Source organism: Silurus aristotelis (assembly GCF_946808225.1).
Source record: "Silurus aristotelis genome assembly, chromosome: 4".
Lineage (NCBI taxonomy): Eukaryota > Metazoa > Chordata > Actinopteri > Siluriformes > Siluridae > Silurus > Silurus aristotelis.
The window spans coordinates 26130014-26143541 of NC_139577.1; the positions used below are offsets into that span (position 1 = coordinate 26130014).

At 39.4% G+C, this 13528-nt stretch overlaps 2 protein-coding genes across 3 annotated transcripts in view; both read right to left on the reverse strand.

Moving 5' to 3' along the window:
- The window catches only part of phactr2 (phosphatase and actin regulator 2), a 279098-nt gene that overhangs the window by 162942 nt on the left and 102628 nt on the right, over positions 1-13528 (reverse strand). The gene's annotated exons all lie outside the window — the stretch shown is intronic.
- galnt2 (UDP-N-acetyl-alpha-D-galactosamine:polypeptide N-acetylgalactosaminyltransferase 2) overlaps positions 1-13528 on the reverse strand; it is a 119215-nt gene that overhangs the window by 5676 nt on the left and 100011 nt on the right. For both annotated transcript variants that reach the window (XM_083538553.1, XM_083538552.1), the window contains exons 8-13: positions 13272-13359; positions 10233-10320; positions 6257-6360; positions 2109-2235; positions 325-417; positions 51-134 (exon numbers count right to left, since the gene is read on the reverse strand). In XM_083538553.1, coding sequence (XP_083394679.1) covers positions 51-134; positions 325-417; positions 2109-2235; positions 6257-6360; positions 10233-10320; positions 13272-13359 — 584 coding nt within the window. The remainder of the gene's footprint in view (positions 1-50; positions 135-324; positions 418-2108; positions 2236-6256; positions 6361-10232; positions 10321-13271; positions 13360-13528) is intronic.

Genomic DNA, 13528 nt, shown 5'->3' on the forward strand with positions numbered 1-13528 from the left:
TCATCAATTTTCTCTTATGGTGTACAGAATATATACTGAATGCGGCTTACCTGAGTTCTGGGTACACATTCTCCAGGTACCATTTAAATGGCCTGCATCCTAATCTCTTCTTCATTTCCAACCTGCTCTGAATACTGGCACAGAGAATAAAGAGCAGTTTAAACAGATTATTGGAATAAAAGTAAATAAAAGTGCATACATATAAAAGAAGCATACACACCTACATGTACACCGTTATGAGCTTGTATCATTACATGAGTACCCAATGGTACCGGGTAAAAGGAATGAAATAGACTTTCGTAAATGGTTAGCAGAGACACCTACTTGCCGTAGGGCACATTCCGTGCAGAAGGGACAGCGGCATAATAAAAGTTCTTGAAATCGTCCATCCATACCTCTGCTGCTCGTCTGGTGTTCCTGCAGGGGGCACAAGAAATCCCAGAGATCTCAATACTGACAAAATAGTTCAAACCAGTGGTCTCAAACTGCTGGCCTGAGGGTTATATACGGCCCCCCTCTCACTCCATCCAGCTGAAACATAATCCGGCCCGCAAAAATATAAATAAATGAATTAGCACTTTTCAAGTTTGCCTTGTAGAGTTCAAGAGTTATATTTATATTAAGTTTGTAATCTTGTGTACCAGTGTAGATTTATTCATTACTAGACTCAAAGCACTTTTTACGTCGCTTTGGATACGGGCGTCTACTAAATGCCGCTAATGTAAATGTTTAAGTATTTCTTTTCTATTTGCTTCATACCAAAATTACCCTTTTATATTAAATGTAAATGTAAACAAAAACACGATTCTATAAAAACCGCGTACGGCAGATTTGAGGAGAGGAGAGCTGGTTTTGGGTTTGTTTGTTTTTTTCCTTGCCTGCGAAAGAAAACGTCAAATGTCTCTTTCCAAAAAACAAAAAGGAAAGTGAATGAGGAACACACAGTTTTAAGAAAGATGGACATTGCTGTATTTTCTTTGTGGAGCTTATTGGAAATGCTACCTGACAATGCAGGTTTTATGGAGTTTTCCAGAATTAATCAGAATGTTTTAATTCTCAAAATTATGTACACCTTTGGGGTCGAATGGAACATTTACTGCATTTCAGGACTCGTTATTTGACCTCAGTGTCTGACCTCACTAATGCACTTATGGCTAATCGAGAATCTGAAAGCCGTCCCAGAAGAGTGAAGATTATTATATGGGCAGGTGAGCCTTATGAGCAGGTGCTAGTTTCCCTTTATTAGATTAGATTAGATTAGATTTAACGTTATTGTCATTACACATGTTCAAGTACAAGGCAACAAAATGCAGTTTGGGTCTAACCAGAGTGCAATAGCAGCAAGTGCAGGATATACAGTGTTTACATGATTTACATAAATTCAATAAAATGGTATTATAGGACTATAAACAGTATAGTCCTATAATACCATCAAGCGCCATGTGGTAACTATATAACAATGTATGTGCATGACAATGTCCCCAGTCTGACAGGGTTGACTAGACTAATTCTGTCTAACTTTTAAAAAGAGATAAATAGAACAATGTGTTCTATTTTTTTCACAATTCATGTGAAAAAAGAGCAGTCTTTCTTTTTCTCCATCCAAAAACCTGCCATTTCTGTCTATTTGTGTGTGCTGGATTCCCTAATACACACAGTTAAGTTCCAATATGTAAATAAAATACTAATCTAAAGTTAGCAAGTCCACTATTTAATTATGAAAAATGTCCTATCACATAAAAAAAAAAAAAGCATTTTTTGCATTTTTGCCTTCAAAAAAAGCATTTTCAAAACAACATATCTCATATTTCATATGTAGACTTAATTTAGGCCTAAACAAATAAAACAACATTTCTGAGTGATACATTGGGTCTCTAACAGGTTCCCACAATGTACTCTTTCAACCACTAGGTGGAGCAAGTCGCCTGAGCCACACTGCCTTTTAGGCACCATTTTGTTTCCTGGATATGCTGCACACATATACAGTACCTTTTACCTCAACCCGAATCCTTTTAAATTCGACAAGTACATACAGATATGATTATAAATTTCTGGTTTGTTTTGTTTTTCCACCACGGCTCGTACAACGAGTTGGGCAGCTACAGTACCTGGCGAACACGGTGCCACTGCCTCCAGGAAACGTGTAGGGATGCTGCTTCCTAAACACATGTCCGACCCGACTGCAGGGAATGATCTCCAGACTGCCACCACACTGCCACACCCGGAAAGAGATTTCTGAAAATGCAAACAAACCCAATTGGCTTAATATCATCTGTTAAACTTTTGTTGACATTATTATTCATACATTTAATTCATGTCATGCCACACCTAAATATAACCCTAAGTATAGCCTCAGTAAAAAAAATAAATAAATAAAAAAAGGATACCTTTTGCCCTTTTTTGTAACTGGTTTTGAATTTTCTTTTACTATTTTACACACTCTGATATTTCATTTAAAAAGCCCAAAACTCAAAATCAAGTAGTTTAAGGTGACATTGGATTTACGCTGGGAAACATATTAGGGGGAAAAAAACCTGCTCTCAAAGAATTGTTAAAAGCTCAGTGCTCAAACAAGGAGACTTGTGAGAGAAGCCGCAGAAGCCGGCAATCACTTTGAAGGAACGATAGAGTTCAGTGGCTGGGAGTGGAGTAATGGTGCACCAGTCAACCGTGTCAAGATCAATGCAAAACCCTGGCTTGTATGGAAAAGAGTTTGAGATGTGAACGTGTGAGTTAGGAAAAGGTTTTGTGGCCAAATAAGACTCCTGTCAGGCTAAAACTTAAAGCCTTTTGTCTGGCACAATCCTAAAACCTCCCATACCTCAAGACACACCATCCCTACAGTGAAGAAGCATCATGCTGAGGGGACATCAGCAAGGATCGGGCCTCTTGTTCTAAATGCAGAAAGAATGGATGGAGCAAAATATCGGGAAATATTGCAAGAGAACCAGCTTCAGTCTGCTAAAAACCTGAAGCTTGGGAGGAAATTCACTTTTCAGCAGGACAGTATTCCCAAACACAAGGCCAGAGCAACATTAGAGAAGCACAAGCAGAAAAATGTCAATATCCTGCAGTGTCCAAGTCCTCTCAATACCGCTGAGAATCTGTGGCAGCATTTGAAAATTGCAGCCCATAAAAATCACCCCAACCAACCTGAACTTTCTGGAGCATATCTGCCGAGAAAAATGAGACAAAATCACTTCAACACTGTGTGCAAAGCTGATACAAACATATCCCAAAAGACTTTCTGCAGTAAAAGGTGAATATCAAATATTACTGTGTGGGGATGAATAATCACAATCACAATCACAATCACAATCACAATCACACACACACACACACACACACACACACACACACACACACACACACACACACACACACACACACACACACACACACACACACACACACACTTGTTTTTGCCCCCATTTTTTTATAAGCTGAACTCAAAGATCTAAGACTTTTTCAAAGTACACAAAAAAACCTCTTGCTCTTAAATATTGTTCACAAATCTGTCTAAATCTGTGTTAGTGAGCACGTCTCCTCTGCCGAGAGAATCCATCCACCTCACAGGTGTGGCAGATCAAGATGCTGATTTGACAGCATGATTATTGCACAGGTGTGCTTTAGGCTGGCCACAATGTCAAGTTTTGAGGGAGCGTGCAATTGGTATGCTGATTGCAGGAATGTCCACCAGAGCTGTTGTCTGTGAATTCAATGTTAATTTCTCTACCATAAGCCGTCTCCAAAGGCATAACCAAAGAATTTCTGCTCAAACTGTCAGAAAACATCTTAGGGAAGCTCATCTGCATGCTTGTCGTCCTCATCGGGGTCTCAACCTGACAACAATTTGTCATCTTAACCGACTTCAGTGATTAAACTGAAAACATCCCAGTTCTTGCATGGCCACTGAGCATGTTTGGGATGCTCTGGATCGGCGTATACAACAGCGTGTTCCAGTTCCTGCCAATATCCAGCAACGTCGCACAGCCATTGAAGAGGAGTGGACCAACATTCCACAGGCCACAATCAACAACCTGATCAATGCGAAGGCGATGTGCTGCACTGCGTGAGGCAAATGTTGGTCACACCAGATACTGACTGGTTTCGGACCCCCAATACAGTAAAACTGCACATGGCACACCTGTGAGGTGGATGAATTATCTCAGCAAAGGAGAAGCGCTCACTAACACAGATTTAGACAGATTTGTGAACAATATTTGAGAGAAATAGTTTTGAGTTCAGCTCATGAAAAATGGGGCCAAAAAATTTTTTTCAGTGTATATATAAGGTGCCATGTTGAACATCCAGTGGTCAGTATGAGAGAATTGAACTCAAAGCACCATATTTTACTTCTCTAACACAAGCAGTTGAATTGTGGTGCTTTGAGTCCAGTTCTCTCATACTGACCACCATGGCACCTCATGGCAAAGATTCCCTGAGGATTTAAGAATTAGAATTGTTGCTCTCCACAAAGATGGCCGAGGCTATAAGATCAGTAACACCCTGAAACTGAGTTACAGTGCAGTGAACAGGGTCATACAGAGGTTTTTTAAGACGGGTTCCACTCAGGAACAGACCTCACAAGGGTCCATCAAAGAAGTTGAGTCCTCGTGCTGTGTGTCAGGTGCAGAATCTGGCTTCCAAAAACAGACGCATGAGTGCTGTAGCATTGCTTTAGAGGTTGCAGAAGTGGAAGGTCAACTTGTCAGTGCTCAGAACATACGCTCACACTGCAACAAGTCAAATAACAAAGGTGCTCACACTTCGGACACAGATTTTGACATGATCACTATGGGTGTACCCCCATTTTTGTAGCCAGTTATTAACAATAATTATACAATAATTATTATAATAACTGCTGTATGTTGAGTAATTTTTAGAGGACAGTAAATCTGTACTGGTATACAAAGTATATCCGAGTTTCAATTCTATAGTAGTGACTTTCGAGATAAAATAAAATGGTTGCTGAAATGTGAGGGGTGCACTCACTTTTGTGAGATTCTGTGTATATATAAATTTTCCCTGACAAAAATCCAATGTCACCTTACAATAACTGATTTGGGGCACAGCATTTTAAAATAAAATACACTATATGGACAAAAGTATTGGGACATATGATCTTTCCTGTCATATGTCGTTCTTCTCCAAACTGTTACCACAAAGCTGGAGGCACACAATTGTCTTTGGATGCGGCGTAAAAAACAAATTGCGTTCAATTGAAATTAAAAACCCAAACCTGTTCCAGCATGACAGTGCCCAAAGTGAGCTCCATAAAGATATGCTTTGCATGATTTGGAGAGAAAGATCATGAGTGGCCTGCTATAGATCTCTGACCTCAACCCTAGTGAACACCTCTGGGATAAATTAGAACAATGAATGCACCCTAGGCCTCCTCGCCTCACCTACATGAGTACCTGACTTTATAAACACCCTTGTGGCTGATGAACACAAATGTCTACAAACACACTTTAAAATCTAGTGGAGAGCAAATTGGGACTAAATTTGGAATGTGATGCTTAAAAGGCACATACCATACTTATGACCAGGTGTCCACAAACTTTTGGCAATATAGTGTATATAACAGGATGACAATTCATTTGTATCGTACGTATTGGTCAGGGGTCTGAATAATTTCGCAAGGCACCGGATATAAAACATTAGCAATGAAAAAGCAGCATTTTAATCGGAACACACATGCTTGGAATGCTGAACAGGACACTGCTGCAACTCCTAACTGCTACATCTGCAACATTTTTATTTCCTTCCAGTCTGCTTCGGGTGCATCATTTGCCGGATTCTTGTGACATTTCCACAACCGCCTCAGCTGAAAGCGGCTCGCTGTTTGGAGCAATGAGTAATGTTTATTTTATTTCCCCTCAGATGTGATGCGCTCCCTAAAAGTGTGCTTACCTCAGAGCCTTTAGTTACAGTGTTTAACGTCGAGGCAAATCTTTGACACAGCAGCACAAGAAGAAAAGCAACAGTGTTACTGTTTGGGTGTGAATGAACAGGGAATGCGAATGTGCATGTCAATTTCTCACGGTTGTGTTGCAGACACAACCTTAGTAGCATTGTTGATATTTGTCTGCCAAAAACTCAAAAATCCTATGTGCTTCATTTGCATTTCCTGACCCCTGAGTATTGCACTGATGTGTGCCGTGTGGGTCAGTACTACGTCTCCTGTGTTGCATTGGTGTACATAATAAAGTAAAACGTGGCGTATGAGTAAAAAGTTGCTTTTGTGTCTCACCAAGATTTTCGCCGCCCCACACGTCCATCATCATGTCATATTTTCCGAGTTCTTCAAAGTAGCCTTTGTCCATGACGAAGAGGCCACCAGCGATCATCGGAGTCCTGATGTAAGAGAGTTATATTACAGTCTTACACCACTTTATATAATACATATATACGAATGTACAAATATACATACATACATATATACACACACACACACACACACACACAGGCGATCAAAATTAGAGAACAATTTATAACCAATTGAACAATTCTGAAATAATGTCATCTTCACTGCTCAATAGTTAAGGGGGTTTTTGTCCTGTCTATACCATGCTACCAGAACACCTTTTCCACAAATTAACATTAAAAAAAACAAAAAAAAAACATTATTTTGCAGAAAACACACTGATCAAAATTAGAGAACAACAATGACTGTAGCATGGAAAAAGATTACAACAAAATTTTCTGAAGGTTACAACAGTCAGCAATTAGTAGGAAGTGTACAGGCTTCTGCTCTGAATGACTTCAGCACATCTGCGGCCACAGGACAGCACTAGTCTCTTACACTGCTCTGGTGTGATTTTGGTCCACTCTTCTTCCAGTCTCCTCCGCAGTTCGGTGACTGTAGTGGGTTTCTTGGCCATAACTTTGTTACCAAGGATTTTCCAGAGGTTCTCTATTGGGTTAAGATCAGGACTCTGGGCAGGCCATGTCATTATCTCAATGTTTTCAGTTTCAAGGAACTGCTTTACCCGTTTTGCTGTGTGACATGGAGCGTTGTCCTGCATGAACACTGCGGGCTGATTGGGTGATGAATGCAGGGAAGGAACCATATGTTGTTGAAGAAGGTTCTGATAAACATTTGCATTCACTCTGCCATGTAGCTGTATAAGAGGCCCAACTCCTGCTGCAGAAAACATGCCCCAAACCATGACACTTCCTCCTCCACTTTTCACTGACTTCTTTACACACTTTGGGTTCAGTCTTTCTCCAGTTTGTCGCCGAACATAATGTTTCCCATCGGACCCAAATAAATTAAACTTGCTTTCATCACTGAAGTGAACTTTGGACCACTTTTCCTCTGTCCACACAACATGCTTAGTCTAGCCTTTTGATTCTTTCTGCTAATGGGAGGTTTGGTCACTGCAGAGTGGGCTTTCAGTCTAAATGCTCTTAAACGTCGAGACACTGTATGACGAGACAGATCCTTACCCTGTTCAGCGCTGAACTGGTGAGCAATTCCAGCTGCAGTGTGGAAACAATTGCCCATTGAGATCCTCTGCAGTATCCTGTCCTCTCTTGTATTTGTCTTCCGTGAACGACCAGCCTTCTTGGCGGACTTGAATGAGTTTGTGATGTTGTATAGATTCAATATTCTTGAAATCACAGATTTGGAATGACCAACTTGTCTTGCTATGGCTGATAGGGTCATCCCTTTGGCCTTCATCTGGACAACCTGCTGCCAGAGGCTTTCAGTCACTTTAGAAGGGCCCACCATCTTGCAGAGTCAGTGAAACTGGAAGTTAGGCTGCCAGTTAAATAGGGGTTGACAGATAATCAAGGAAATTAGCACCAGGTACCAGATTAACACCAATAACTGGGAGGTATCTGAAAGTTTTCTCTAATTTTGATCAGTGTGTTTTCTCCAAAAGAAATTATTATTATTTTTTTTTAAATGCCTTAGTTAATTTGTGGTGTTCTGGAAGCATGGTATAGACAGGACAAAAACTCCTTCAACTGTTGAGCAGTGAATATGACATAAATTGTTCTCTAATTTTGATCGCCAGTGTATATATGTATACATATATTTACATACATACATATATATACATACATATACACACACACACCTATACACACATTTACCTATACAAAAAAAAAACAGTTGATGAAGGTTGTATTCATGGATGTCATACTAAAATGCGGAGAACAAAAAATGCAATGCAGAATAGTACTATTCCCTGGTTGTAGAAAATGCCAATCTAATCCAGAAAAGGCTTGATTTATGAGAAGCTGTCGAACAAAGTTTCAACACAGCATCACGAGGGATTCGCCAAACCAATATGAAACTTCAACCCTGTTTCTGATCAAATACTAAACTCTGATGCCAATGTCAGCCTCTAACACTGGCCTGGTATCAGCTCAGCTTTGGCTTAATTTCCAGTCCGGTCCGTAGACAGGAACATGTGCAAAACGTGACTGGAGAAAGTCGCAAACAGTGTTGTATATCAGAACAACACTCGGCTCATGCGTCTTTAATGTGAAAGAATCAATCTGAAACTGGCTACTGGCGCAACACCAGGCCTAAAACATTGGAATGCTACTGGATTACTGATGTGTTTTGCATTAGCAAACGAACGTCACTCTGATGCGCAAAATAAATTGTGACGCCAGTATTTTCGGAAAGAAACTCGGTGGATGACTGGATCAAATGAGGAAGAGGATGTCAGTCTCGGATCATCTTTATCGGACTTTATCACTGGGAGGATGCTGGAGCTTTACAGTCTGGCATGGATACTATAGAAAGAGATTATAGAACCGTTGCTGTAACCATAAAGCTTGTCTGCACTCATCCTACAATTCTTCCAATGATCCTACAATGATTGTTCGCCCTCATGATCGTGATGTCTTATATTCATGCCACTAACTTTTCCCACAGGCCAACAACATGCAATCGTGAGCAAGAGGAGTAAACAAAATCTCCAAAAAAGAAATTAATTCAAAAACTTCCCTTTAAACTATAAATTTATCAACAGGCAGTGTAGAGCTGCACCTTAGCTGTAGCATCATCATTACAGCACAGTGAAATTATTTCTTTGCATATCCCAGCGATACATCACCCCTGGAGCACAGAGAGTTAAAATCCCTGCTCCAGGGGCCCAACAGTGGCACCATGCCGATACTGGGGCTCGAACCCCCCAACCTTCCAATCAGTAACCCAGAGCTTTATCCACCGAGTTACCACCTCCCTACGCTGCTTTTTTTACACACATTTATAATTTGATGCAACGTATTTTTGTCACACCTTATTGAAATGATACATTCAGCACATTTCTCTGTAAATCTAAATAAACCTGTGTGAATGCTGAGCTGGTGCCAAATTCACGAATAGACAATTATGTAAATAACTCATTTCAAATGTGTGCATCATCCAACATCAAACATTTATTTTCTCTTTCTGTTTTTCCATTCAAATATCCAGAACATATGGCACGCAGCTCCACAGTGAAAAAGAAATGTAATAATAATAAAAAAAAAAAATAAAGCAATCGCAATTTAAAATTCCACTGTGTTCAAGGGTCCAAGGGAGCAAAACCACAAAACAGTCTGGTTATGAGGGTGGCAGTCCAAGAGTGTCCAGTCTTCACACAGGGGGCCGGTGGGGGTAAAGAATTTCTTTTTAATCAAACAGGAGCCACACCTGATTTCCCCTGTTTAATCAGTTGTTTGCCTTTGAGTAAAATATGAGGTGTGCTGATCACAATCAATGACGCACTTCATGCTGTGTTCACGTCCTGCTGTTGTGCTGATTTGGGAAGTGAATTGCTTTCTCACTACAACTGAACAATTTGAACCAGATACTTGAGCTGGAACTGGTCCTAGACCACTGCCTGGAACTATTGTTGTGTTTTTACATGCAGAAATAAAATGCACAGTCGGACTCGACTCTATGATTTGTAAAAAAAAAAAAAACATCTTAGGGATCAGTTCCTTATAACAGGTGAAGACTTGTGTAATGCATCAAATGTACCTTTTTAATGTGTGTGGAACTCTATGGAGCAGCTCTCATTTTAATCATAGAAGTACCACATCACATTCAACATGTATATTCAGCGTAAAACGAGAGGTGTGGCGAAGACAAGTAAACAAGTTCCCTTTTTATCTTTAAGCATGATAAACAGGAAAGTGAAGTAAAACAAACAAAACCCTCATGAATTCATTAGAGCGAAACATTACTAACAGGGGAAAAAAAAAATGGAGCTACGTACTTGATTGGAGCGATGGGATTCCCCTGCCTCGCCCGTCTCTGCTCCAGTGTCATGTAGTCCCATTTAAACACCAGATTCCAGTCAAAACCTTTAGGGGGAAAATAATAAAGATTGTGATATGACACAGTACAATAAAGCACAGAGCTGTGGGTTCTGAATTGACAGATAGTAAAGATCTCTTTTAAATAAAATGGCAACATTAAAATCAGAAGCATGCACAATCATCTATAGGACATTCAAGGAGCTTTGTGTTTATACAGTCTGCTTTCTGCATCTAATAAATCAATCACTGAGTCTGTGCAGCATGAGACATGGTTTTCTCTCAAGACATTTAAGAGAGAATGTGTTGAAGCTGAAAATCAAAACATAATGGATGAACAATAAATACGAATAAAATCATCCACTCATAAATGTTACCCAATTCCATGTAAATTAGTAAAAAAAATTAAATAATAATAAATAAAATATAAAGACCACCACTCATTACACACAAAGAGGATCAACTCCCTGCTTCATGCTGTGTGAAAAGTCCAATTACACACGAGTGTAAAAGCTGAACAGAGTGCACTCTCAGCACTCCAAACTTTCCACAAGCTTCCTGATACATCTAACAGCCACACTCTGCTCCTCACAGTCTCAGACAGTACTGAAGAAGAGAAGGTACAAAAAAATGTAAGCGAGGGAAACAAAGTGGAGTGATGTATTCCAAATCTTCCAGGGCATTTACTCTTGTGCAAGATAAAGGGAATTTAATTTTAGTTGCCTCGCACCTCTCCTCCCCGAGGCCTTGTGCACTGCGAGAGTACTGCGAGGGAGCCAAAAAAAAAATATTAAAAATAAAAAAACGCAGCCTAATCAATAAACAAACAAAAAAAAAAGAATGAGAAGAAGAAAGAGAATAAGCCATGCAGGGGAATGTCGATATTATATATACATGAGCAGTGGAATGTCTTCATCTTTTAGGTCTCAAAGCTTCTGTATCCTATTTCTAAAAGCTTTTTTTTAGACTGCACAAAGAAAAGAAAAGCAGAAAAAAAGAACAGACAAAAAAAAAAAACCTAAACAAAAGGGAAGTTTTTTTCCGTCTAGAACACCGACACCTCAGCTTTAAAAAAGCTGTAAATATGGTTCTCGAAAAGAATGTGTTAATGCTTTTATTATTTATATTTTAATGTGTGTTGTGAAGATCAGGTTTTCACCGAAATTATCACATTTTGCTAACATCAATTACTGTAGACCAGGATGGGGTCATGCAAACAGAAACATAAGTCAGCTTGAAGCTATAGTTTTAATATCTATCAGCAATTCTTGTTTGTGCTTTGCTGTTGTGATTTTTGTGAGATTTTTGGCTTTTCCTTGACATTGGTGTAATTGAAACATTTTGCTTTAAAAGGTTTAATCAGAAATGTCAGACACTGCTACAGCGTCATTGTCTGGTTTTTTTTGTTGCATTTCACGTTCACGAAATAAAAAGTGACAATCTCAACAAACAATTCCAATTTTATGGAGAAAAACAAACAAATCGATAAATAATCAAACAATATAAAATCGACCGGCAAAAACCAGTTAGTTCCTTATATATCACAATTTCACGAAATGAACATTAAACAATGAAAAGACTAATCAATTCAGTCAGTAGTCAAACTCTGTGTAACAGCTTCCCCCCAAGCCATCAGGCACAACTAAACTGGAACTCACACACACACACACACACACACACACACACACACACACACACACACACACACACACACACACACACACACTAACTGTGTGTTACTGAAACTGTACAACCTGAACTTAACACACACTCATTACTCATCTCAATCCACTCCACCACAATTTATTTATTATTTCTACTTACCGTAATTTCCGTACTATAAAGCGCACTCATATATGTATATATGTCTATAAGCCGCAGGTGTCTACACTAATGTACTTTACACAGGCTTTAACGAAAGACACGGTACACGCGGATTAAAGGGTGAAATATGTTGCGCTTCCTTTAGGAGCATAGCGGTATTCTGGGAATAGCATGCCACTGCATTCTCCCGGTATTACTGCACGTGTGTAAGACTGAGGATTATGTCTGATGCTCATTTCTAAGTTTCTTTGTCTAACCCGTAACGCTGTTGCCATGAAAAATAAAAAAGCACGACTTTTGGAAACCTGTCTGTGCTTATATGATTTCTGTTGCTGGAGTTAGCGAGCTCTCCCTTAACCCAGATTTAACGCGTTACAACGGCTTGTATCTAAACAGCAGCCTACCAAGTAAGTCATTGTTCACTGTCTTCCTCCTTCCTTTCACAACTATTTCTCTCTGGAGTTTTTCTTTTGGCATCGTCGTGCGTTTAAAAAAAAAAGTTTTTTCTCCCGATGCCGTGCGTTTTTTCGTTTCCGTTTGGAAATTTCATTGGTCTTATGTTATGAGGTTCAGTTTTGTGACACCGGGAAAAACCCAGGAAAAATTCATAAATTAGCTGCTTAAAAGGTTAAGCCGTGGGGTTCAAAACGTGGGGAAAAAAGTAGCGGCTTATAGTCCGAAAAATACGGTAAACATATAATACTGTTTACATGTTGTTTTTGCACCTCTTAACTGCTGCTACTGCTGTTTTTGCACTGCATTATGTTTGTTTACATATACTCTCAGTTATAGTCTTTATAGTCCTCTTTGCACAATACTGTATATTCAAAGTATACAGTAGGTTTACTGGTCGCTACCTTGTGTTATCTTGTCTTGTCTGTCTGCACTGTTTGCACTCGATGCACTTTATGTAGCTTTGTGCTGTGTTGTAGCTCTATGTTGTTTAGTGTAGCACCAGGGTTCTGGAGAAACGTCGTCTCGTTTTAACTGTGTACTGTGTATAGTAGAAATGACAATAAAAGCCTCTTGACTCCAGATGTCAAAATGTTTGCAATGTCCCGATCTGCAACCCATACTTGAATCTATACACCCTCCAATTTGGGATGTCCAGTGTTTTAATTTCTAGACTGCAACTTCAAATTGTATCTCAGTCTGACAAAGTTCTAGAAGTTTACCTCCTTTGAGATCCGCAGACGCTCCCACGTACTGAAAGTTGTCCATGTTGATGACATCTATGATGGGTGAGACGACACGTGTCTTGTCCTGCAAACGACATAAGACAAAAAGAGCAGAGGACAGTAGAGTAAATGAAATAATTTTTTTTCCTCCTATGTGACTTTGTATAAAGACCAGGATCTGAACAGTTTAATAATTAATTCAAAAATAAACTTTAGTGCAAGTAAAATTTAAATGTTTATTAAAATGTTTTATG